The following is a 27,158-nucleotide window of genomic DNA, read 5'->3' on the forward strand; positions in this document are numbered from 1 at the left end:
AGAATAAAAGGTAAAGAACTAGACAGTTTAAGTAGGTGATAAATGATAACACGAAAGAACCCCAAATAAATATGATGAAAGGCTAGTCATACTGTCTTTCTAACTAGTCTGTAATGTAACCAGTGGTTAAGATTAAAAAGAAAACAAAAATTTAAAAAAGAAAAAAAAATACAGTACAGCAAAGTTTTATAACCTGCCATTTAAAATGGTAGCCTTACAAATGTATACAAGATATACACTGGCAAAATCAAGCTGTTTTACTAATCAACATTAAAAGTGTTGCAATTGCTCAGTATTTTAAAATACAATGAAGTCAGAAAATTTTTTTTTTAAATTTTACTTACTCAGTGTATTGTGGTCTGTGTGAATAGCTTGTATAACAGATGTTCTGAGCAACAATTCAACATCGGAACCCATTTTTATTAACTGTTAAGAAAACCAAACAGAATAAATCCTTTGGGTATTTTTTCAGTGGTCCTTATGAATGTACTGTTTTTTGAAAACTGTAAGTTTATAGTTATTTCTTTTTGGGTTATACTGCCTTTAACTTTTTGTAACCATTCCAAGCATACAGAAAACTCAGACATGTGTGTACTTTTAACTTTTATCCATCTGTTCCATATTTTGTTCCAAAAGAGATTCAGAATATTTTTTGTTGGAATATATATTTTATATGTTTAAAATGTTGTTTTCTTTGGGAGAGGGTTGAATCTTTCTTTTATAGAGTTGGATGTTCTAAACACTAGAAATAATACTGAACTAGGAGTTGGAATAGCTCTATCATTAAATATAAGGCCTTGGGTTAAAAACCTACTCTCTTTAAGTTTCAGAATTTATCATATGCAAAATAAAGTGGACTAGAACAAAGATTCTCAAAGCTGTGGACTCCTGAAGAGCCTTGAGATCCTTTTAGATACCATGAAGTGAAAATGATTTTCATAATACTAAAGCTTTCTGCACAGAGTTGTGAGAAGTAAAGCTTTCTCCATGGAATACTCTTTTATATGAATGAACAGTAGACAAACTATGATCATTCATACTTGGGTATTTGGCAAACATTTTCTTGAAAATGAACAAGTTGACTCTGTTACTTCAAGAAAACAACTAACTGTATTTGCTGACAATGGTGAAACTCACGTTTTCAAGAAAAAAATAGAATTCTAGGAAAACTGTATCTGCCATCATAAGCTTGACAGTTTTTCAATGCTTATGGATTTTTCTGATTAGATATTAATATTAATAAATATAATTTTAAAATATTACATACTGAATTACATTAACATTTAGAAGATAGGCATTACTTGGTGAACTTCTATTTCCCAAATCAACAGTGCAAGATGTTACAAAATCATGCATGGTAGAAGATCCATTCAAAGAGAAAGGCAGATTAAACCTATTGGTCTACTAAATGAAGGCTTAAGGGCCTGCAGGAGAATAATATCCTAGAAATAGGCAAGCATAAACGCCCTGAGACAGGAAAGTTCTTGGTAAATGCAAATGCCCTCAATGCACTCAGAATGTAAGAATTAAGAAGGACGGAGGGACCTGAGTGGGAAGTCGACAGATGTCAGATTATACAGTCTTATAGTTCACAGTAAAGACTTTAGATTTTGCTTTGGGATGAGAAGCTATGGGGTTTGTGAATACAGGAGTGATGGGATATATCTTTTTATTTAAAAGTTTCAATCTGGGGCGCCAGTGGGTTAAAGCCTCTACCTTCGACTCAGGTCATGATCCCAGGGTCCTGGGATCGAGCCCCACATCGAGTTCCTGTTCAGTGGGGAGCCTGCTTCCTCCTCTCTCTCTCTGCCTGCCTCTCTGCTACTTGTGATCTCTGTCTGTCAAATAAATAAAATCTTGAAAAAAAAAAAAAGGCTCAATCTGCCTTTAAAGGTATTGAGAATAGACTGTAGGGAGGTTAGGGAGGAAGCAGTGAGACCCACTAGGAGGCTGTTGTAACAATCAAGTGAAAGATGATGGTGGCTTGAAGTAGGAGGTAATGATGGGGAGGATGAGCAGTGGTTGAATTCCAGATATATTCTGAAGTCAAAAAAATTGGTTGACAGGTTGGATATAAGTGTGAGAAAAAGACAGCAATTAAGAAAGGGAGCACCAAGTTTTTTGGTCTGAGCAATAAAAGATGGGAGCTGCCATTAATAGACATAGAGAAGGCGTGGAAGAGCAAAGTCTCAACTCCTAACAGATCTGAGAAGGGATTTAGCAGGAGAAAGAAAGAATAAAAATGGGTCCCCTCATCCACTGGAAGTACTTAAACCTTAGACTCATAGGTCTAAGGCAGGAAACAAGCTTTGATGAATAATAAGGGATAAGGAGAAATCAGAAAGGATGAGCAGGAGGTGGTCTGTATGAATCCTGGAGGCTCCCCACCCCCCCAACCAAAAAATCTATCTATCTCCTTACTTACCTATCTACCTCTTTCCACCCACTGGTCTAACAGATAACAGAGTTTCACAATGCAACTAACCTTTAAGGAAGTTTACTATTTGTTGAGGTGTAGTATAAAAGAATATTCACAATTTTTTTTTTAAAGATTTTATTTATTTATTTGACAGATAGAGATCACAAGTAGGCAGAGAGGCAGGCAGAGAGAGGAGGAAGCAGGCTCCCTGCCGAGCAGAGAGCCCGATGTGGGCTCGATCCCAGGACTCTGGGATCATGACCCGAGCCGAAGGTAGACGCTAAACCACTGAGCCACCCAGGCGCCCCATATTCACAACTTATTTGAAAAGACTATTATATACTCCTACTCTTTTCCAACTACTTATCTGTGCGAGGCTGAATTTTCGTCATATATTTTAACCTAAAATACACTGCACTAGATTGAATGAGGAAGCAGATAGGAGAATTGAACTGCTTTCTATTAAGCCAGACTTTAAAGAGATTTGCAAAATGGTAAAAGAGTGCTCACTCTTCTTACTAAATGTCCTGAAAATAGTTATTTTCCATAAACAGTGTATTTGTTACCATGTAATGAGCTTATTATTTTTAGACAAAAAATACATATTTCAAAAATCTCTTAATTTCAATTCCTACTAAGGAAAATATTTAAAGTCACACCACATGAAATGCACTTTCTGGGGTCCTCAACTTTTAAGAAGGCAAACGGTCTTGAGACTAAACAGTTTGAGAACTGCTGGTATAAAAGATACCTGGGGCGCCTGGGTGGCTCAGTGGGTTAAAGCCTCTGCCTTCAGCTTGGGTCATGGGATCAAGCCCTGCATCGGGCTCTCTGCTCAGCAGGGAGCCTGCTTCCCCTTCTCTCTCTACCTGTCTCTCTGCCTACTTGTGATCTCTGTCTGTCAAATAAATAAAAAAATCTTGAAGGAGGAAAAAAAAAGATGCCTAAGATTCTTTTTGGTGCCAAGACTTCATGAACCTTACAATACCTAACAATGGAATTAACTAAAAACTACTAAATATTTAATCTATGCAGAATTATACAAAATATACATTTGCATATAACAAATGTCATTTCTAGACTGCTTTATGTTAAATTAGTGCTTTACAAGTAAAAGGAATTTAGAAGATTGTAGTTCATTTCCCAGTTGATATAAAGACATGCCAATTTAAAAAATTTTATGATTTCTAAATTTAAAAATAATTACCATATTGTTATTAATCAGCCTACTGAACAGCAAATAATGCAAACTTTTGTATACATCTTGTAACTTCTCTTCAAGTTATGACTTGATTATGATGTCATCTTAACTTCTGCCATGAATAAAAACTACATGGTCCCTATTTGCCCTACCAGATTGTTAAATGAAATCTTTTCCTTTCTTCTTTATATCAGAGGAATAAAAACATTTAGGATATCTCATTTTAACTCATTAACTTGATTATTACAGATATTTACTATTCTAAAAACAGCATTTTTCTCTACTAAAAATAAATGTATTTTTAAAAAATATTTTATTTATTTTTTTGACAGAGAGATCACAAGTAGGCAGAGCAGCAGGCAGAGCGAGAGGGGGAAGCAGGCTCTCCATTGAGCAGGGAGCTTGATGTGGGGCTTGATCCCAGGACACCGAGATCATGACCTGAGCCGGAAGCAGAGGCTTAACCCACTGAGTCACCCAGGCGCTCCAAAATAAATGTATTTTTATAAAAAAAATTTGTCATGTAGAAATTTTATTAAACATTGAAGATTTTCTCTAATTTGTAGCTTTCTCCTTATCAAACCAATTCTTGGAATTCTAACTGCCCCTGCAAATAATTTTCCATTTTTTGTTTTCCTCCTAAGGGTCCTTTCCCTACATTCATATGAAGTTAGATACAGAAACACTTAGGAGGCTCAAAATAGAGACAATATGTATGTATATGCAGTATGATTTTATACAAAAAAGGAATTGTGCATTTTTTTAAATGAACAGGTACTGGGAGTATTAAGAAGCTCACAGATCAGTGTCAGTAGACTGACTGCCTTCAACTAGAGCAAGTGACCAAAAGGCGAAGCAAGAATAGTTCACAAATTGTGGCTGATTAACTTTCACTGCTGAGTTAGGAATTAAAAAAAAAAGCTAGTCTACTTGAGCTAAATGAACAGAAATTCCTTCTGTAGTTCTAATACTCATCCTCCTTAGGTTTACTCATTTGCCTTACGTAAAGATAGAATTTCTGTGGATTTCTGGGTTGGTTCAACTGTTCTTGCTTTGACCATAGCTACATCCATGTTCTATACACTGGCAACTTGCTGTCTTAGGGGTGTAGAGGATGACCTTGAAGAGGTGAGCCATACCAAACAAGTGAAGGTTACCTATAATTATAATGCCTTCAACTATCAAGTAATAATTTTTATTTCATATACCCCCTCTATTTTCATCATTCTCTAAGAAAATGTATAAGGTCTTTATCATAATTGAAAGACTCAATTACTATACCTCTTCTATTTTCTTGGGAGAAGTTTCACTTTTATTACTTTTGAATTCTTCATTTATCTTTATTCTGGCTGCTAGAGAAAGAAAAAAATATATATATAAATATTTCTCTTCTAATTTATAATTCCTGCCCCAAGAATTTATATGTTATTCATTATGAATGACTACTTCTCTAGTAGTCAAAATAGTTTTGCCTCATGTGAAACTAATTATAAAAATAAGACTTTTTTTTTTAAACTGTCCTGGAAACCTTTTGACAGGCTGGTAAATTTTTAATTAAACCTAATACACTCTAATATATTAATACTTTCATTTATTGCTCTATATCTCCAATTCATTTGCATATTTCTAGCTATCAGATTCTAGTGAATCCCATTTAACATTTTTTTCTATGAATCTGAAAATTTAAAATGCTTTAAGATGGCAAAACTCAATACATACAAACATGTTAAACCACACACACACACACACACACACACACACTAAAGACAAAGGACCAAAATAGACATAAAAATGGTTTGGCTGGCACTTTGTCATCATTATAACATAATTTTAGTCTAATCTGACAACTGCCTTATTTTTTTGAGCATGTAAAGGAACAACCCACGTAAAGTGCTTAGTAACTACACAATGTTAGCTGTTCTTATGTCACTTAATAACACTTAAAGTCTGTTGATGGAGAACAGCCAGAAAACCCTCCTTCTATGCTTTATATATTTCAATATAAGGTGCTGAAGATTTGGGATTTAGAGTCAAACTGCTTAGGCTAAATCCCAGCTCTACCTCTCACTAGTATGATATGGGTCAAATCCTTTCACATTTTGTCAGTTTTCTCATTGGAAAAAATAAATTGTAACAGTAACCACCCCACAGGGATATATGAAGAATTATATGATTTGGTAGAGCATATACAATATGAAGTATGTACTTTAATATTCAAGAAATTATTCTTGGTAAATTACAAAAACTTGAATTCCTAGGGACAGTGGGGATACTACCAAGGTGCCCTCTTAAAGAGTTTTAGTGATATATGAAAACAGATATTGCACATGACCAATACCTAACCTAAGCTTCAGAACTCTGACTTCTAGATACAATTAAAGCCACTTAAAACAGTGAAACACTAAATTTGTAAAAGATCTGGGACAGATTCTCTTTCACAGCTGGTATCACTTCTACAATGGCACAAGGAATTAAAAATATGGAAGTATCTGTTCCTAGGGAGTATGAAAATGTGATTATATAATAGAAATAAGTTTAATGGCTTGACAAGCAATGGAGTGTGCTGAATTTTTGATCTTTTCTGGTTCTTTATAAACACTAGATATTAAAAATATTTAAGTAGATACTCCTCAAAGTAGTATAATATAAACTAATGTTCATAAAACATAACAACATTAGGGGAGAGATACAAAGATCACTCTCCAAGCTGGGTCTTGACTATACCAGTTCTCTTGGATATGTGAAGAGATGATTTACTCCAAAGTGGTGAAAATAAACCTACCTTCTAATGCTCTGGTATCATTTTTAAAAACCCGTTGTCTGGTCCTGTGTAATGTTTTAAAGAGCTGTAAAACCTTAAAAAAAAAAAAATTAGAATTCAGACCTCAAAAAAAAAAATGTACATTTTATATAATTAAAAGGATTACAAAGTATTTTACCATTTGTTACTTTGATTATTTTTCAAAATAGCTGGTGAAAACCAGGGTTTGCCAAAATAACTTTCCCTTCTTAATTTATCTTTAAATTAAAAAATAATTATATTTACAAAAATACCAAGTTCTTTTTTTTTTTTTTTTGAAGATTTTATTTATTTATTTGATAGAGATCACAAGTAGGCAGAGAGGCAGACAGAGAGAGAGAGGGAAGCAGGCTCCCTCCCAAGCAGAGAGCCTGATGTGGGGCTCAATCCCAGGACCCTGAGATCACGACCCAAGCTGAAGGCAGAGGCCCAACCCACTGAGCCACCCAGGTGCCCTAAAAATACCAAGTTCTTTGGGAAAAAACCAAGTATGGTTAAAAAGTTAATAATCCCCCTGCCAAAACCAGTCTGCTAGAGTAACTTTATTAGTCTGGTATGTATTTGATCTCACTTTTCTTACCATATTGAGACCTTCAACTGCTTTTAAAGTTTTACACACGTTTATACAAACTCATGGACTTACTACATCTTAAGAGAGCCCAGAAGGAAGATGTTTCAGATAATTTAGGAAAGTATAATTGTGATTTCCCAAAGAGAAGTGGAACGCTGAGACTTATGAATATTCTAAGACTATGTTAAAAAAACAGAGAGAAGAGCCTGACATTTTGGTAGAAGACAGATTGTGTAGAGGCCTTAGTGTGAGGCCAAGCCTACCTCACACTTCTCAAGTTTAAAAACGTACTCAGTATTGATCACCCAATATTGTTTTTTCTCCTGTCTTTTCAATTTCAGAAACAGAAGACACTGAGTTTCTCAAGCTGGAAATCTCTAGGCAATTCTTTTAATCTATATTATTCTTCATGTGAAAGTTTTAGGAATGTCTCTCTAATGTTTTGATATTCTCCATTCCTGAAAATTATTTAAATTCAGACCCTCCCATCTCTTGCTTAGACTACTTAGACACTCTGCCACTATTCCCTCCAATTCATTCACTAGATAAAATATCTAATATTTATTTACTAAGTATACTCTGTGTGCTAAGCATTGTTTTAGGTATTTACATATATTAGAAAACCTATAACATCAAAGGCAGACACCAAAGCAGAAACAGGAAACATGAAGCAAAACCCATAAAAATACAACAAAACAAAAACCAACAACCACAATGAACTTCTTCAGAAACTTAAGTGACTGCAAAGATGGAATAACAACAAAAAGAAGTCACAGTAAATTAAAAAAGGAACATTCAGAAAATGCCGAAGGTGCTCAGGTAACAAATGAGTGATAGCAAATATTAAGGGTAGAAAAACAGCCGAGAAGTAAAATAAAAACTCAGAAATTGAGGAGAGAAAACACAATTAAGGGAGTACTCTAAGTGAACCAACGATTACATTAACAGGATTTCCAGGGGTGCCTGGGTGGCTCGGTGGGTTAAAGCCTCTGCCTTCGGCTTGGGTCATGATCTCAGGGTTCTGGGATTGAGACCCCGCATCAGGCTCTCTCCTCAGCAGGGAGCCTGCTTCCTCCTCTCTCTCTGCCTGCCTCTCTGCCTACTTGTGGTCTCTGTCTGTCAAATAAATAAATATAATCTTTAAAAAACAAAATCAAAAACAAAAAACCCAGGATTTCCAACAAGAAAGAACAGAGGGGCACCTGGGTCCCTTAGTTGGTTAAGTGTCTGACTATTAATTTTGGCTCAGGTCATGATCTCAGGGCCCTGGGACGAAGCCCTGCATCAGCCTCTGCACTTGGTGTGGAGTCTGCTTAAGATTCTCTCTCAACCTCTCTCCATCGCTCTCTCTCAAACAAATAAATCTTTAAAAAAAGGGCAGAGAAAACAGACAAAATAAATTAAAAAGGGGAAAAATTAAGAAAATGTCACCAAGTAAGGTTAATCAGTTACTTGATTGAAAAAGCTCCAAGTGCCCAACACAAAACCCATACCATAGTACATCATGATATAGGTTCAGAACAATGCTAATAAAAAAAATTTCAAAGATAAACAGTTCACATAAAAAGGATAGAAAATCAGAATGACACCTGACTTCTAAACAGTATTACTGTGAGAAGACAATGGTGTAAGATTTTCAAGTTTAAAAAAAAATGTCCAGAGCAATTCTCTCTGGTCCCCTCCCTCTTTAGGAGCTTTGTACTATCACTTTACTATCACTTAATGAACTTTGCTGCCCACCAAAAAAAATAAAAAATAAAAGTCCAGCTTAGAATACCTACATAGGGGCACCTGGGTGGCTCAGTGAGTTAAAGCCTCTGCTTCAGCTCAGGTCGTGATCCCGGGGTCCTGGGATTTGTGCCCTGCATGCTCTCTGCTCAATGGGGAGCCTGCTTCCTCCTCTCTCTCTCTGCCTGCCTCTCTGTCTACCTGTGATCTCTGTCAAATAAATAAATAAAATCTTAAAAAAAAAAAAAAAAGAATACCATACATAGCCAGATTATCATTTAACTGCAAAGGCAAAGAGATATTTTGAAAATACAACGTATCTTATCTGCCATATCCTTCCTTGTAAAGCTATAAAAGAGTGTGCTCCACAACAAGGGAATGAACTATAAAAGAAAAACATGGGAACCAGTGAGAAGGGTGAACCAACACAAAGAAGGTGAAGGACAAATACAGGTCAGCATCTGTGTGGCTGGCCCACAAAGCAACTAGTCTAGACTACAGCAGAAGTTTGAACTACTCCAGAAAAAATGTTCTCAGGAAAAAATCAAACTGATAACTGATTTTGGGAACAGGTAAGTAGGAAACTAACCAATGACAAAAACACTGTTATTAATTTCAAGAAAAACACAATTAGAAAAGAAAAGCAATGTAATCATATATTAGAAGACTCCGCTGTGGACATTTTTATACAGTCACAGTAACTTAAAAAAAATGAAAACTAATTCACCAAAATTTGTAAATGAGAGGACTAAGTTATAAATGGGGAGCTTAGTCATCAACTTGTATTGTTAAAAGTCAGTAAACAGTATCTCTCAAAAGAAAAAAAAATGAATAGCAGTTTAAATATATTCTTTAGAAACAGGGAGGTAAATGTAAGAATAGCTAAAATGATTAAAAGCACTTATCCCTGGGGAGCAGAATTGGGAGTATGTAGAAGGAAGTATACACCTATTGGTTTCTGTTTATAACACTTCGATATTTTAAACCTTACACATTTATCAGCTTCATGAAAACTTAAAAAAAAAAATTGCTTTAGAAAGAGAAAGGGAAAAGACATCATCAGAAAAGAGAAAAGACAAGCCCTAACCAGAAGAAAATATTTCCAAACCATATTATGTGGTAAGGGGCTGTTATCTGGAACATTTAAAGAACTTTTACAACTCTACAATAAAAACATAGAAAAAGGATTTCAATAGACATTTCTCTAAAGATAGACAAATGGTCATCGAGGCCATAAAAAGACGCTCAATATGATTTGGCATCTGGGAAATAGAAATCTAAATCTCAGTGAAGTACACTTAAGCCAAGCAGAATGGCTGTAACGAAAAAGAAAATCAGTAAGGAGTATTGGCAAGAACGTGGGGGAAACTGAAACTCTTATACATTACTGGTGGGAATGTAAAATGTTGTAACTTGTTTGGAAAACAGTTTGCCAGTTGCTCAAAAAGTTAAACATAATGTTATCACCTGATCTAGCAATTTGACACTTAGATACATAGCCGACAGAAATGAAAACATAGATTTACACAAAAACTTGGACATAAACGATCATAGCAGCACTATTCACAACAGTCAAAAAGGAGAAATGACTCAAACTTCTATCAATTCATAAACACGTAAATAAAATGTGGTAGATCCATAGTGTTATAGCTTGAATTGTGTTCCTCCAAAGGACATACTTAAGTCTTAATTCCTAGTACTTGTAAAATGCGACTTTATTTGGAAATAGGGTCTTTGCAGATGAATTAAGTTAAGATGAGGTCATTAAAGTGGGCTATAATACAATATGACTGGTATCCTTAAAAGGAGGAGGAAATGCCATGTGAACAGAGACACACAGAATGCCATGTGAAGATGGAGGCAGAGATCAGAGTGATCCAAGAGTAAGCCAACAAGCCAATGAACATCAAGGATTGATAGCTAGCATCAATACATCAAATAGAAGTAAAGATTCTACCCAGTTTCAGAGGAAGCATGGCCCTGCTGGCACCTTCATTTCAGACTTCTAGCTCCAGAATTGTGGAGACAATATCTTTGTTTTGCTTTAAGCCACCTAGTTTGTGGTACATTGTTACAACAGCCATAGGAAACTAATATAGATGTTAATATTCGGAAGTGGGGTACTGCTATAATGAGTACCCAAAAATATGGAAGTGGCTTTGGAATTGAAATGTGTAGAGACTGAAAGAATTTTGAGACTGCCTTGAAAAGATTGTAGAAATATGGACTTCAAAGGTAATAGAATATCATATTAATATTACAAGAGTGGTAGAAGACAAGTTACATGGGATTAAAAGTAAAGTGGAAAGTTAAGTAAATCTAATCATTTTACGTGTTTCTCCAGGGAAAAAAGTAATTTCATTAACAAAACAGCCAGCATCCCTAATTTAAGAACTAGTGTACACAAAAATAAATTCAAAATGGATTAAGGACCTTAATATGAAACATGATACCATGAAAATCCTAGAAGAGAACACAGGCAGTCACCTCTTTTACATTAGCTGTAGCAACTTCTAGATATGTCTCCTGAGTCAAGGGAAACAAAAGTATAATTAAACAATTGGGAGTACATCACAAAAGCTTTTGCACAGCAAAGGAAACAATCAACAAAACTAAAAGGCAGCCTACAGAATGGAAGAAGATATTTGCAAATGACATATCTGATAAAGGTGTAGTACTCAAAATATACGAAGAACTTAAAAAACTCAACACCCATAAAATGAATAATCCAGTTAAAAAAAAGGGTAGACAACATGAATAGACATCTTTCCAAAGAAGATATACAGATAGGCAACAAACACATGAAAAGACGCTCAACATTACTCATCAGAGAAATGCAAATCAAAACTACAAGAGATACCACCTCATACCTATCAGAATGGCTAAACTCAAAAACACAAGAAATAACAGATATTGGTGAGGATGTGGAAGAGGAACCCTCTTGCACTGCTGGTGGGAATGCAAAGTGGTATAGCCACTCTGGAAAACAGTGTGGAGGTTCCTTAAAAAGTTAAAAATAGAATTATCCTATGATCCAGCAACTGCAATACTAGGTATTTACCCACAGAATACAAAAATATTAATTCAAAGGGTTATATGCATCCTGATGTTTACAGCAAAATTACTTACAATAGCAAAATTATGGAAACAGCTCAAATGTCCATTGACTGATGAATGGATAAAGAAGTGACATAAATATACAATGGAGTATTGCTCAGCCATAAAAAGAATGAAATCTTGCCATTTGCAATGATGTGGATGGAGCCAGAAAGTATTATGCTAAGCAAAATAAAACACAGAAAGACAAATACCATATGATTTCACTCATATGTGGGATTTAAGAAGCAAAAAAATTAGGAAAGGGGGGAAAAAAAGGGAGAAGCAAACTAAGAAAGAGACTCTTCAACTATAAGGAACAAACTAATGGTTACCAGAGTGGGGATGAATTAAATAGGTGATAGGGATTAAGGATTGCAGGTGTTGTATGGAAGTGTTGAATCACTATAGTATACACCTGAAACTAATATTACACTGTAGGTTAACTGGCATTTAAATAAAAACTTAAAACAAGAGAACTAGTATAAGAAAAAGAAAATGTCATCAATACTGTCTTGGAGCTATAAGAGCTAAAATCACCTTGGAGTTAATAAATTTTTATTAAATGCAGAAAGTAAGGTCACAGATGATCTTCTCTTCCTCATTTACTTATACTAATTGGATAATTTAGGTAATGCATTTGGAAAGCGGATTCTCTACAGATCAGTTGGAACAGGACACTGCCACTCATTGTAAGCACAGACAAGTTACTCAGGCTTTTTGACTCAATTTTCTTACATAATGGGTTAATATTAGGGGTGTATGGGAAAATTTCTGAACTAGGTTTCACTTTAGATAGTTATTACTTTTCTATCTCTTCTAAGTCTGGGTTACATGCCCTTCCTGAGTACATCCACAGCATTGGGCATTTACTTCATAGTATGTGAATCAAATACATATTTGCTGTGGTCCCATACCTCCTCAAAGGCTATGTGTCCTTTACACTTACCATAAGTATCTTCTATACATAGTAGGGCTCCCCAAAAGTGTTTCTGGAATAAATCTTATTTAATTACTTTTGAATTCAAGTTTTCCAAGCAACATTCCACTTCAAGGACTTTCCATATACTTTTTCCTCTTTCTGAAATATTCTTTTCCTCTCTTCTTCTAGCTAATTTTTTCTTTTTAAAATATTTTATTTATTTATTTCAGAGAGAGCGCGGGCATGCACAAGCAGTGGGACTGGCAGAGAGAGGGAGAAGAAGCAGGCTCCCTGCAGAGCCAGGGGACTGCGATGTAGCACTCGAATCCAGGACCCTGGGATCATGACCTGAGCAGATGGCAGCGGCTTAACCAACTGAGCCATCCAGGTACCCTCTTCTAGCTAATTTCTAATCAAACTTCAGGTCTTAACTTTCAATTCTATGAAAGACTTTTTTTTTTTTTTTTTTTTTTTTTAAATAGGCTTCATGCCCAGTGTGGTGCCCAACCACAGGGCTCCAACTCAACATACTGACATCAAGGCCTAAGCTGAGATAAAAGCAGGATGCTCAACTGACTCAGCGACCCAGACATCCCAAGATATTATTATTATTTTTTTTTGCATCCCTCCAAATCCCAGCTATAAGCTCACAAAATACACTGTATTTTCAATTCGAAATCCCCTCCCTGCTAAATTTCTTTATGACGTCAAAGGTGGTCTGCTTATCGTTGCATCCACTATGCCTAGACAGTTCAGGCTAAATGTTGGCTGTCAGGTATTACTGATAGCTATTATAGACACTCAATAAATTAGCTGAATAACTCTTTACAATTGTTTCTACTGATGCTATGACATATACTAAAATGTACTGAGAACACCAAAGTCAGTCGTACAGGAGGCACCACTTGGTGGTGCCTTATTACTGACCAATCACAAACACTGCTTTTCCTCACTCTACTGTAACAGGCCGTTTCCCCGCTTCCATGCTTATACTGCAGCCAGTGACAGAGACTAGGGATGGCTAGCCTAAGAAGTGTGCGCCAGCCAGGAACGTGCATCAGTTTGACAAGAAGTCAATCGGACACCAGGTCCTCAGGGAAGCACCCGGCGGGACCATCACCTCCCAAGCTTATTCCGAGCACTCAGGTCTCGTGGGTCTCTGCTCTGTCTCCGTTGGTGTTGATTTTTGGCAAGGGATTCCGCCACGATTCAGTTTCTTCGGCTGCAATACTTTGGGGGTACCTTCCGGTTACCTGACTAAACTCCACCTCGTCGGATCTTTCACTCAGTAGATGGTTCCAGTCAGAGCTGCCTTTGGCGTCTCGTCTACCTCTCAACGATGTGAAAAAGGTCCCTCAAACATTCGGTGTGGGGATGAAACGGGGGCAGAAACTTGCATGATGTACGAACAAACACTTTGGTACCCCATGAGAGAAGTGGGGAAACGGTGCGACCCTCCCTCCTCGCACCAGCACAAATCCTCCACAGTCCTTCGCAGGTGGTCACTGGGCTCCTCAGGGGCAAAGTTCACGAGCTCCGTGAAGGGTTCTGAACCCACACCTATACTGAAATTCCAGACAACCTGCAAAAGGCAGCTCGTTTTCCCTCCCCGTAGGCAACAAACCCAAACCCTCCCTGGGCCCTGTCACCTTGGTCGCCTGACCCATGTCTCTCCTCACCGCGGCGCACACAGCTCCCGCGATCGAGTCGCCCCCGCCTCTCGGCAGCCAATCACTGCCCGCGTGGACTATCCAACTCCCCAAAGTCACGTTCCTAATGTGACGCAACCAATCACCGCTCAGATTCCCCTTTGTAGCCCCGCCTTCCACAGTGAGACACTGGAGACAAGATTGCTAAATGGCTGCAGCCGGGTTACGACCGGGAGAAGCTGCCGAGCCCAAATACCAGAGAGGAGGAGAACGGAAATTACCTGGACGCCATGTTAGTTGGGGGCAAAGTCACTTCCGGTCTCTTCTGAGACAGTGAGGTGGCGGAGGGTGGGTTATTTATGGGATGGCTTCGATGTTCTCTACGTTATTACTTCTTGCTTGGACGTTGGGGTTATGTAATAAAGAACCTTTATGTTAATGATTCCCAATCGCGACTGTCTCCTTGTGAAAGTGCGTAAGAGCCAAGTCCTAACAAATATAGCTGCTGTTGATAGGAATTCTGGCTTCCCAAAGCGCTATTTGTACATTCTCTCAATTAATTCCCAGAAAAGGCGAGGCAGAGTTACTTTGCTCAAGACCACAGGCTAGAGGGGGTGCCTGGTGACTCAGTCTGTTACACTGACAACCCTTGATTTCAGTTTAGGTCTTGATCTCTGGGTAGTGAGATTGAACCTCTCCCCTCCCTTCTGCTCTACCCTCAGCTGAGTATTTTCTTTCATCCCTCTCCCTCTGCCCCTCCCCTTGCTCAGGTGCTCCCCTGCACACTTTCTCTAAAATAAATGATTCTTAAAACAAAACGAAACAAAAAAACATTCTGCTGGTAAATAAAGGTCTGGGACACAAATCCCTATGCCCGACCTAGTCTTACCCTCTGCACATCCTGCTCACTCACCTTACCCTACTCTTTGGTTTTGCTGGTCAAGCTGACAAAAATGTTATTTAAGTACATTTTAATTTAGGACCTTGTAAACTTCAAGAAAAATCTCAACCTTTCCCTCATCGCATAATCGTTGTTTGCCTTCCTTATGTCACAGCCTTTCAGGTTAATTTTCAGGTAAAATTTCTTTTTAGTAGGAATGAACGATTTGAAGCAAAAGATGTTAAAGAGTTTTTTCCTCCTCTGTGATTTATGTCATTTTAAAAATATTGCAAGTCATCAGACTAGCAAGATAATAGTTGCCTTCTTAAATTATAACTCATTAGATTTGCAGATGAATGTTTAACATAACCAAGCAGTTAAACCAAATATACTCGGTACTGTCTTTTATATAGGAAACAATAGATGATCTTGTGACATTGCATGATGGTGCCCTCTAATTTTTTAAGAATGATCCAAAACATACTTATTTTCATTCCCAGCTTAGAATCATTGCCCAATTTCCTGAAAATTCATAGTTTATTGTTATAATTTCAGGCTAACTAGGGTCCTGTATTCAGTTAACCAAAACCCCGTATCTGCCAATACTCGAAAATAAAGTTCTCACAGGGCCAAAATCAGTTCAGTACTGGAGCTTCTCTTCTTTTAGATAAATCTGTATGGTTCTTTCAGCTGTTCCATAAATGAGGTAGTAATTTTGGTTATTCTAGGAATATGTCCTGGTTTGTTAACATCTCAAAAGTGTCAGATCAGAACTAAACAAGAATTCCAATTTATTCCTCAAATAAGTTCATGGAGCTATAAGTAGGCAGAATAAAGGCCTCCAAAGATGTCCTTGTTTAAATCCTAGGAATTTTTGAATATGTTACCTTATATGACAAAAAGGACTTTGCAGATGTGATTAAATTAAGGCTTTTGAGATGGGAAAATTTTGAGATGGATTGTCTGGTGGGCCCAATGTAATCACAACGATCCTTATAAGTGGAAGAAGGAAGCAGAGTCAGGGAGAGGTTTGAAGATGCCCTGCTGCTGGTTCTGAAGATAGAGGAAGGGGCCTCAACCCAAGAAATGCAGGTAGCTTCTAGAAGGTAAGGTAAGGGAAATGTTCTTCCCTAGAGCCTCTAGAAGGAATGCAGCCCTATTAACACATGATTTCAGCCCACTGAAATTCAGACTTCTGACTTCCAGAACATTACCCGTTTGTGGTCCCTTCCATCTTAAAAGCCAACAGTAGAGGATCTTCAATCTTTGTCACCTCTCCTTCCATCATCATATCTCCTCCTGTCCCTCTTTCACTTACAAGGCCTCCATGACTATATTTGCCCTATCTGGACAATTCAGGAATCTCACCCATCAGAAGATCCTTAATTTAATGACATCTGGAAATCCCTTTTACCATGTAAAGTAACATAATCATAGGCTCCAGAGATTAGGACATGGGCATCTTCTGCCTACCATATCCAGTTTAGTTGAAGCTGGTCAATAAGGTTGAAATGAAAGGAAATGAAGTAGGAGAAGCAGCCATGGGCCTGATCATGAAAGAACCCTAGAGTCCAAGGTAAGGATTAATTTCGTGATGAAATACCTTACCAGCAGTAGAGTGAGATCATAATTTATATTTTGTAAAAATCACTGTGTGCTGAATAGCAAATTGACTACAATGGAAGCAGAACTTAACTAGGAGGCTTTCAAAGTACTCCAGGCAAAATATGACAGTGGCTTGGATTAGGGTGGTGTAGTAGAAGAGGTGAAAAAATGATTGGATTCATGATCTGTATTGCCAAGAATAAGAGAGAAGAGTTAGGATGATTTCATGGCTTTTGACTTGTGCAACTTGGTGAATGGTATTATGGTAGATGTAGAATGCTGCAGCACTAGGATTCCCCAAATGTTAACAGTTGACCACAATTACTTTATCCTTTTCTATCTCTCTATACATGAACATTTTCTTTGTATTTCTTTACTGTTTGAAAATGAGATGCTGACATGATACTCACTCCCATACTCCTAAATACTTTGGTTTTTTAAATTCTTTAAAAAAAAAAAAAAAGAGTCTCTTACATCAGTGGGCCTCAAAGTACGATTCCAGGGCAACCAGCAAATGCATCACTTGGAAACCTGTTAGAAACCTAAATTATAAGACCCCACCCCAGATAAACTAATTTTGATAATTTTGCTGTGGTTATCTGAGAAAATTAACACAACTTTCAAAGCTACTATCTAATTGATAGGCATTATTTAGATTTTGCCAATTGTCCTAGTAATGTCTTTGACAGCAACAGTAGCAAACGAGTCACTTTTGAGACTCAAGGGATCCACTATCAATAATTTTCATTGGCAGAGGACAGGACAAGACAAACTAGTAAACATTCTCATATAGGATAGTCCTGGAGCTATAGTTAATTTTTCCTAGTAAGGGCATGTGGAAATTAAATGTTAGCTAGAGAAGAAGGCCAAGAATGGAACCCATTGAGAAGTCTGGAACTGGACGCTTACTGTGAAGGAGATATAGCATTCAAAGCGGTATAGGAGACAAGACCACGAGAGCGAAAACTATTATTGAAAAGAGGAAATGGGGGCGCCTGAGTGGCTCAGATCATGATCCCAGGGACCTGGGTTCTAGCCCCGCATCGGGCTCCCTGCCCGGTGGGAAGCCTGATTCTCCCTCTCCCACTCCCCCTGCTTGTGTTCCCTCTCTTACTGTGTCTCTCTCTGTCAAATAAATAAAATCTTCAAGGAAAAAAAAAAAAAAAAAGAAAGAAGGAAATGATCAACAATAGGAAATAATGCCAAGAGGTCTACTAAGATAAGGAATGGAAATGTTCACAGAATTTTGTAAGTGGAGGTCCTTAACAACATTGACAAGAGGGAAATGAGTTTAAAAAAAGATGAGAAAGTAGACACAGAATAAATAAAAGTTTTAAAAAGCAGCAAAGATATGAAGGGGTATGTCAAGGAAGGTGTTCTTCCTTTAAGGTGGGACATGTTACGTTATGCGGATTACTTCCGGGAAGAAGTCTTAGTTGCCCAGTGGAGGGAGATTTACAAAGTCGGATTGCCTGGGTCCCTACCCTGGAGTCTGATTTAATGGATCAAGAGTTTGGCCAGGTTCAAGAGGATTTTTCAAAAGTTCCCCAAGTGATTTTAATGTGCAGTGAGAACCACTGCTAGAGGGAGAAAAACCCTGGTACAAGGAGGGCTTACATACTGTAATCAAGACCTTTTGCAGCTGAGAAATTGTTAGGGTGTCTCAGACAGCAAACACGACCAGCACTGCCCGGATTATCAAATCTTCAAGTTACAGTATCTAATTATTCCCACAAGGGTCCATAAAGCAAGTGAAGAAGGACGTATACAGTAACTCCACTCCCCAAGACACACTAAAGAAAGAAAGAGGAAAAAAAAAAAAAAAAGACCTCGGCGTTGCTCTCTAGAGTCTCAATCAGGAACCTCTCTTCCACCGGGTTTCCTCCGCGGTTCTTGGAAGCTCCCGCGCACTCTCTCCGCTTTGAGCGCAGATCGCCAGTGCGCACGCGCAAGGCCAGCCCGGACGCCCGAGCAGCGGTCCCCGCGCAGGCTTGGCTGTGCACGCCCGCCCTCTGCCCGCTGTCCCGGCTCCTCCCTCCTCTCGAGCTTCTGCCCGGGGCGGCCGCGCGGGAGGGAGGCCGAGATGGCAGATGAGATCGCCAAGGCTCAGGCCGCGCGGCCTGGTGGCGACACAATCTTCGGGAAGATCATTCGCAAGGAAATCCCAGCCAAAATCATTTTTGAGGATGACCAGGTAGACACGGGACGTGGCCTCCCTGGAGGGCTGAGGCAAGGGCAGTCTCCCTTGAACACGCGGCTTTCCCGCGGCCGAAAGGGGAAGGATCGGTCGGCGACGCGAAGGGAAGGGACTGGGCCGCCCCGCGGGGCCTCTGCCGCGGGCCCCCAGCCAGCGGGCAGGGCCGCGGCCGCTCCGAGGCCGCCTGCCGGCGCGTGCCGGCGCTCCGGTTACGTGTTATCAGCCCGGGGCGTGGGTCAGGCTGCCGGGCGCCTGCGGGGCCAACACTGCGGGGTCCAGGCGCGTGTGGGGGACGTGCTGGCTGCTTGGCGTGGGCGCCCCCCGGCTCCGCGTCTGCCTCGGACCTCGCCCGTGTCAGGAATCTTACAATCTCGCCAGCGCTCTGCCTGACAGGGAGAAATCCGATCGCGCCCTGACTGGCCCAATCTCCGCGATCTCCCGCGCACAGCCTACCGGCCTGGGCTTTCCCGGGCGCCAGTCCGCTCCACTTTGTGTGAGACGGACGGGGGCCCGCAGCCTTGGAGGTGACGCGGTGGGGGGGGGGGGTCGTGCGGACGCGCTGGGCCAAAGGTCCGCCTCCTCCAGGGCCTGCTAGTCAACCCCACCCCACACCCCATCCCTTTCCGGCCGCGGACTCTGGCGGAGTGGGTGGATCGCCTTTTGGAATTTGCTTTCTCTTGGCCCCGCCCGGTAGCAACGTTTGCTTTCCTATTTGGCAGGAAGCAGTTTTAGGCCAGGGGACTAAGCACGTTTTTGTTGACTTCCTCGTAGGTGAAATTCTGTTGTAGGAGGGCCAAGGAGATGTGACATCTTGTGTAAAATACTTACTGAGCGAGTTGTATTTATGGGTTTGGACCTCAGATAAAGATGGGCAGGAGGTTGGGCGATTTAGACAAATGAACTGTTAAATTAATTTTAAGAAATATGGAATATAAGGGAAACATTGTTTTTACTCTCCTAGTAGCGTTCTTAGATTCAAAATGTTATCTGAGATTTAATTAGATTCCTTTAGGTGAATTTTGATGGCTTTGTTACTAGCGGGGAAGTTCTTTTGTTCTAGAAAATGCATATTTTTAAGTATTTTCACTTGATTTTTATAAATGACAATTGAAATTCTGATGTTTGAACCACCTAAGACCCACGAGTATGACTGCATGAAGCAATCTAAGTGATACAGCATTTTGTGTGGAGTACTAAATAGAATTTGTCTTGAGACAGTTTAGCAGGGAAGGTCCTATATAAGCAGCCTCCACCTTCAGTAGAGAACAAGAGATAAAAATATATTCATGTGGTATGTAATTTGTCTAAATGCTTCTTATCTTCATTTCTACAAAAGAAAAAAGGCAAACAGTTGAGTAAGATGGGAAGAAATAGGTATTAGTCAAAATATCAGACAAATACATAATTACAAAGCTGATTACTGCAGTAAAGGAAAAAACCCAGGAAACTGCACAATCAGCACTCCTAACGTAGGGAAGGTGGAGAGAGAAATCTGATTTCTTTCAGAAATCTTATATATGCTGGTTGCTGAGGAATGGATGTCAGGTTAAGTTAGAAGTTGGGGTTGAGAGGAGAAAGGACCATTGCAGTAGAGGGAAGGGCCTTTGAAAAAAGCCTGGGAGTTTGGAGAGAGATGAAAGACACTGTGATTTGATCAGGAAGAGTTGTATGAGATCAAACTGAAAAGGTAGGCAAGGATTAGCGTGCTTAATTTCTATTTCACTTAAATGTCCCTACTTCAGAGTGGTCTGTCTGTGATCCCCCAGTCAAAATTGTTTTTTTTTTTTTCTTTGAAAATCATTTATTTCACTCTTTACTTTTCCTTTGTAACATGTAGGTAAGATCTTACCTTAATTATACCTTTATTTGTTTAAGGTCAGCCTTCTCATTAGACTAAATTCCATGAAAATAGCCGTGGGATCACATGTATTGTGTACACTTCTGGTTTCCTAGCATCTACTACAGTGCCTCCCGTGGGGCTAGTGTGAAAGAATAAATTTAGCCTATAAGATGATACACTAAAACAGATTTTTTTCCTCCCCTTTTCTCTAGTGTCTTGCTTTCCATGACATTTCCCCTCAAGCACCAACTCATTTTCTGGTGATACCCAAGAAACATATATCCCAGATTTCTGTGGCAGAAGATGATGATGAAAGTGTAAGTAAATTTACCAACACAATTTATTTTCCTGCCTTTTTTTTTTTTTTTTTTTTTTTAATTTGGGAGACTAAATTTTGACCAGAAAGTGAGGTCATATTTTCATTTTCGTGAGGGAATTATTGAGGGAAAAAACCAGATAGTCCTTTGGGAGTCAGTGCAATGTAGAAAGAGTTTGATTTTTTCAAATTGAGATATAGTCGGCACATAACATGTTAGCTTTAGGTGTACAGCATAATTGTTTGATATATGTATATTATGAGATGATCACCATAGTCAAGTGAACATCCATCATCACCAATTCTTAAAATGGTTCCTAACAAGCAGTAGTTGGTGAGACTCATTTTTCCTCAATAAAGAAACAGTACATCATACAGGGGATGATGTGGTGTTTTTGTTTGTTTTGTTTTTGTTTTTTTTTTACATTTAAAAAAAAATTTATTTGACAGAGGGAGAGAGAACAAGCAGGGGGAGTGGCAGGCAGAGGGAGAGGGAGAAGCAGGCTTTCCTGCAGAGCAGGGAGCCTAATGTATGGCTCATTCCCAGGAGTCTGGGATCATGACCTGAGCGGAAGGCAGTCACTTAACCGAGCCACCCAGGGGCCCTGTTGTTTTCTATCAGTTTTTTTCTATTAATGCCATTAGAGAAAAGAAAAATCACTACTTGGTTTTGCCAGATGTCTAGGCCTCAGTTAAATATTTTCCTAATACTCCTTGTGGTATAATTGTTTATAAATACTGGCTTCTCTTCTTCAGGGGTATTTTAACACTTCCTGCCTTATTGATGTCAGGCCTGGTCATGTGACTTGATTTGTCCAGGAAGTGCAAGCAGGAGTGATACATCTTGTATAAAAACTATAAGAGATGAGCAACTGGTTTGTCAGGTTCTCTCTTTCCACTGCCACTCTGGTCACACACAAACTACTCCATCAGCCTGGGTTTCAAAGTGAAAAAGATGAAGAATTTAGAGCCTAATCAACTTATGATGAGCATGTAGTAAGCACAAGAAGTGTATCTTTGTTATAAACCAGTATTTTAGGGTGGTTTGTTACCCCAGCTTAACCAAACTTATCCTGATTGATGTACTTTTCTAGTACAAGAAAGCAAGATACTTCTTGCTTTATTAATAACATTTAAATCTTTTTTTTTTTAAGATTTTATTTATTAATTGAGAATGAGAGAGCGAGAGAGCACGAGAGCGGGGAGGGGCAAAGGAAGAAGCAGATTCAGTCCTGGGATTCCTTTTTTTTTTTTTTTAAAGATTTTATTTCTTTATTTAACAGAGAGAACATAGCGAGAGAAGGAATACAAGCAGGGGAAGTAGGAGAGGGAGAAGCAGGCTTCCCGCAGAGCAGGGAGCCTGATGCGGGGCTCGATCCCTGGACCCTGGATCATGACCTGAGCCAAAGGCAGATGCTTAATGACTGAGCCACCCAGGCGCCCTATTAAGAACATTTAAATACCCACTTGGAAAATGATTTTAAAATTGTTTTAATTGAGGGGATTTATGTCTAATTTGTTTATTGGAATTAGTAATGAGTAAATACCTAATCTTAATGGCTTTTTAATTATAAATTGTGTTGTAATCATATTAAGAGTTTCCAAATATTTGCCCAGAGGGATATGTTTCAACTTGATGGCCTTTTAATATTTCAATTTGGTAGTATGTTATTTAATGGCAAGAATTTGTAAACTGCCTGAGCTTAAGAAACTTTTTTTCTTTTCCAGCTTCTTGGACATTTAATGATTGTTGGCAAGAAATGTGCTGCTGATTTGGGCCTAAAGAAGGGTTATCGAATGGTGGTGAATGAAGGTTCAGATGGGGGACAGTCTGTCTATCATGTTCATCTCCATGTTCTTGGAGGTCGGCAGATGAATTGGCCTCCTGGTTAAGCTTGTTTTAGGGATGATTTTCCCTCCTCTAGGCAGTGGTCAATATTTCCCAGTTCTCTAGGTTAAACAATATACTTCCTTTTGCCTATGTATGGAGACATTGAGGAAATAATTTTTAAAAGCCATACATAATAAAAAAACAATGTTGCATGGTTTACAGCCTCTTTGACTCCTGTATTTGATTTATTAAAAAAAATATACATATATATATTTGTTGGAATGTATGAAGGTAGAGTTCATAATTTGGGAGGTTTTGGTTTTTCTCCTCAAGGAGGGCTAAACATATGTACATCATTATAATCGTGTTACTCGTTTCTGAATACAAATTACAAGATTTCACAAATTTAGCTTTGAAATACCATTTTAGGGTAAAATACTAGTCCAGGAGAAGATTTTCTAATCTAAATCTCTCATTTTTTAAGAACAAAGGAATATATGATGTGATTGATCCAGAAAGTGACAGGTTCAGGTCCAAAAGGAATAGTTTTTGTCTAGCCCATGTTTCACCCGGACTTTTGGGATAATTTGGAAGAGATGAGAGTAGATTTATCACAGAATCTTTGATGACCATGTGAAGCTACACATTGGTATTTCTTTTGTTATCTAAACTCTTGTCTGAATATTATAATCATAGTACTTAGAATTAATTTCCCAAATTGAAAACCTACTGGTTTTTTTGTGTTTTTAAGATTTTATTTATTTAGTTGACAGAGATCATAAGTAGGCAGAGAGGCAGGCAGAGAGAGGGGGGAAACAGGCTGCCCAATGCGGGGCTCGATCTCAGGGCCCTGAGATCATGACCTGAGCCGAAGGCAGAGGCTTAACCCACTGAGCCACCCAGGCGCCAGAAAACCTACTGTTTTGAATGTGCATTGTACACTAGCAAAAATATTTAAGTTGTACGTGAATCTGGCTATGTGGCATTGGGGGTGTGGAATCTAATGGTTTGAGTTCTCATGAAGACTGACCAAACTTTTTTAGTGTTGCCATGCACCCTAGCCTTTCTGAGAGGTTGTAGGGCAAGTAGTTTTGCCTTTTGGCTTTCCTTCATGTAGGCACTTTCTGTTCTCCAAAACCTAACGTGATACTTCTGCCTGCTTTACTTTCCTCTTTGATTCTCTTTGTGCTTATGGATTCCTTCCATTATTAATCTCTAAAAGACCACTTTAGTAAGGTTTGACACTAATTGAAAACTTTTTTCTACATTTTAAATTATATTATTGATTTTTAAATACTTGCTCGGGTGGATTAGGAAAATTGGCCGTTTAGATCTTAAAAATAATTTTTTCCTAATTGTCATTTTTTAAAGGATTTTATTTCTTTATTTGAGAGAGAGAGAGCATGCCAGCATGAGTCAGAGGGAGAGGGAGTAGTAGACTCCCCACTGAGCAGGGAGCCAGCCTGATATGGGGCTCCATCCCAGGATTCTGGGATCATGACCCAAGCTGAAGACTTCAGCAACTGAGCCACCCAGGTGCCTCCCATTTGTCATTTTTTAACATTTTTATAGTGTTTAAAATCTTTGTGTAGTTATGTATCAAGTTTTTAATTTATTTAATATTTTAAAAAGCCTTTCCCACCCCAGGAAGATTTTAAAAAATCATTATTTCTTCCCCCTTAATACTGTAATGGCTTTATGTACTTTTTAAAAAGTAAGCTCTAGGCCTAAGGTGGGGCTTGAATTCACAACCCTGAGATCAAGAGTCCCATGCTCCATTGACTGGGCCAGCCAGGCACCCTGACTTTTTTTTTCAATGGGGGAAGGTCTGGGGATGAGTTTGGGAAGGACTTGTGCCACTATAAAAAATGTAATAATGAGAGAAGCATTTGTATTATGTGTAAGAGGATAGAGGCTGCCTCTTTAGGCACATTATCTTTCCCATTGATTTCATCAAACCAGTGCCCATAAATCACACGACTGCTAAGTTGTCTCACTGGTTGTGTCTCTGACCTTTCTGCCTCAAACTGGGGCAGCTGTTGCCCACCAACTCATTTCTGTGGATAATTGTGGGTGCAACTTTTTTCCCAAGTTAAAGCTCTTTCCTTGTTGCACTCATTTATGGTGCTTTATTGTACAGGTTACATTTTTTTCTATTCACATTATGACCTACAAAATAACAAGTAATTAAGTTTTAAAAAGCCCTTTTCTCAGACCATGGGTTTTAGATAAATAGAATAAAAAGTGGTTAAGCCATTCTCAAGTAAGTACTGCAGGTATGCCAAGAGTTGATTCAGACTTTTCATATCAGTCCTTTTATTAGTTTGGAAAGCAAATTTTGAGAACGCCAGCAGATGACAGTAATTGCTTCTTGAACTGCTTTCTGTGATACACAAGGATCATTTAGTAAAGAGATTTGTACGCATATTGGCATACCTTGGAAATATTGCAGGTTCTCTACTAGACAACAATAAAGTGAATATCACAAAAGTCAAGTCAGATGACTTCTCTGGTGACCCAATATATATAAAAATTACGTTTAGAAAAAAAATTATGTTTATACTCTACTTGTAGTCTATTAAGTATAGAATAGCATCATGTATTAAAAAAAACAAACAGGGGCGCCTGGGTGGCTCAGTGGGTTAAAGCCTCTGCCTTCGGCTCAGGTCATGATCCCAGGGTCCTGGGATCGAGCCCCACATCGGGCTCTCTGCTCCGCAGGGAGCCTGCTTCCTCCTCCCTCTCTCTCTGCCTGCCTCTCTGCCTACTTGTGATCTCTGTCTGTCAAATAAATAAATAAAATCTTAAAAAAAACAAACAAACAATGTACGGGGGCCTTGGGTGGCTCAGTTGGTTAAGTGACTGCCTTAGACTCAGGTCATGATCCCAGGGTCCTGGGATTGAGCCCCGCATTAGACTCCCTGCTCAGTGGGGAGTCTGCGGCTCCCTCTGACACCCTCCCCTCCCATGCTCTCTCTCTTACTCTTTCTCTCTCTCTTGAGTAAATAAATAAAATCTTAAAAAAAAAATGTACATACTTTGAAAAATACTTTATTTCTAAGAAAATGCTAACTATCACCTGAGCTTCCAGGGAGACTACCTTTGCTGACAGAGGGTCTTGCCTTGATGTTGACAGCTGCTGATTCAAGGTTAGGGTTGCTGTAGCAATTTCTTCAAATAAGACAACCATGAAATTTACTGCACTGATGGAATCTTCATTTCATGAATGATTTCTCAGTGGCATACGACAATGTTTGATAGCATTAGACCCACAGCAGAACTTCTTTCAGAATTGGATTCAGTTTTCTCAAAACCTGCCACTGATCAACTAAGTAATATTCTAAGTCTTTTGTTTTCATTTCAACAATCTTCACAGCATCTTCACCAGGCACAGATTCTGTCACAAGAAAGCACTTCGCTCACCCTTAAGATGCAACTCCTTATCCATTAAAATTTTATGAGATTGCAGCATTTTGGTTACATCTCAGGCTCCAGTTCTAAATTCTAGTTCTCCTGCTATTTCCATCACATCTGCAGTTATTTATTCCACTGAACCTTTGAACACCTCACAGTTATCCGTGAGGGCTGGAAACAACTTCCAAACTTTTTTTTTTTTTTAAGATTTTACTTATTTGAGAGAAAGAGAGCACGAGCTGGGGGAAAGAGAGGCAGAGGGACAGACACTCCACTAAGCCTGGAGCTTGATATGGGACTCCCATCTCAGGACCCTGAGATCATGACCTGAGCCAAAGTCAGACGTTTAACCATCTGAGCCATCCAGGCACCTAAACTTCTTCCAAACTTCTGTTCATGTTGATATTTTGACCTCTTCCATGAATCATGAAGGTTCTTAATTGTATCTGGAGTGATGAATCCTTTCTAGAAAGTTTCCATTTTACTTTGCCCAGATCCATCAGATGAATCCTCTTTATGGCAGCCAGAGCTTTAGGAAATGTCTCTCTGTCTTTTCTTACATTTATTTATTTTAGAAGAGAAAAGTGGATGCACACACGGGGTTGGGGGCGGTCTGAGGGAGAGGGAAAGAATCCTAAGCCTGACCTGGGCTTCATCTCACGACTCTGAGATCATAACCTGAGCCACAA

The 27,158-nt window shown here is 38.9% G+C and overlaps 2 protein-coding genes across 2 annotated transcripts in view; one reads left to right on the forward strand and one right to left on the reverse strand.

Annotated features, from left to right (window-relative positions):
* The window catches only part of LOC111141236 (LYR motif containing 7), a 29,927-nt gene extending 15,482 nt beyond the window's left edge, over positions 1 to 14,445 (reverse strand). Inside the window, exons 1-4 of the mRNA XM_022493659.1 lie at positions 14,387 to 14,445; positions 6,403 to 6,475; positions 4,902 to 4,972; positions 345 to 426 (exon numbers count right to left, since the gene is read on the reverse strand). Coding sequence (XP_022349367.1) covers positions 345 to 426; positions 4,902 to 4,972; positions 6,403 to 6,475; positions 14,387 to 14,404 — 244 coding nt within the window. The 5' untranslated portion in view covers positions 14,405 to 14,445. The remainder of the gene's footprint in view (positions 1 to 344; positions 427 to 4,901; positions 4,973 to 6,402; positions 6,476 to 14,386) is intronic.
* Positions 14,446 to 18,777: 4,332 nt separating this feature from the next.
* On the forward strand, positions 18,778 to 23,279 carry LOC111140920 (histidine triad nucleotide binding protein 1). The gene is made up of 3 exons (XM_022493183.1): positions 18,778 to 19,065; positions 21,121 to 21,225; positions 22,953 to 23,279. The coding sequence occupies exons 1-3, from the start codon at positions 18,955 to 18,957 to the stop codon at positions 23,115 to 23,117; spliced, it is 381 nt and encodes a 126-aa protein (XP_022348891.1). The 5' UTR covers positions 18,778 to 18,954; the 3' UTR covers positions 23,118 to 23,279.
* Positions 23,280 to 27,158: the final 3,879 nt, after the last annotated feature.

This window comes from Enhydra lutris, unplaced genomic scaffold (genome assembly GCF_002288905.1).
Source record: "Enhydra lutris kenyoni isolate GAN:26980312 unplaced genomic scaffold, ASM228890v2 scaffoldscaffold5, whole genome shotgun sequence".
Lineage (NCBI taxonomy): Eukaryota > Metazoa > Chordata > Mammalia > Carnivora > Mustelidae > Enhydra > Enhydra lutris.

What these genes read in the sequence shown, in the direction of transcription:
- LOC111140920 (XM_022493183.1), top strand. Translation starts at nt 18,955, where the DNA reads ATGGCAGATGAGATCGCCAAGGCTCAGGCCGCGCGGCCTGGTGGCGAC. An exon ending in TCATTTTTGAGGATGACCAG is followed by an intron (nt 19,066 to 21,120) that starts GTAGACACGGGA and finishes CCTTTTCTCTAG; the next exon opens with TGTCTTGCTTTCCATGACAT. An exon ending in CAGAAGATGATGATGAAAGT is followed by an intron (nt 21,226 to 22,952) that starts GTAAGTAAATTT and finishes TTTCTTTTCCAG; the next exon opens with CTTCTTGGACATTTAATGAT.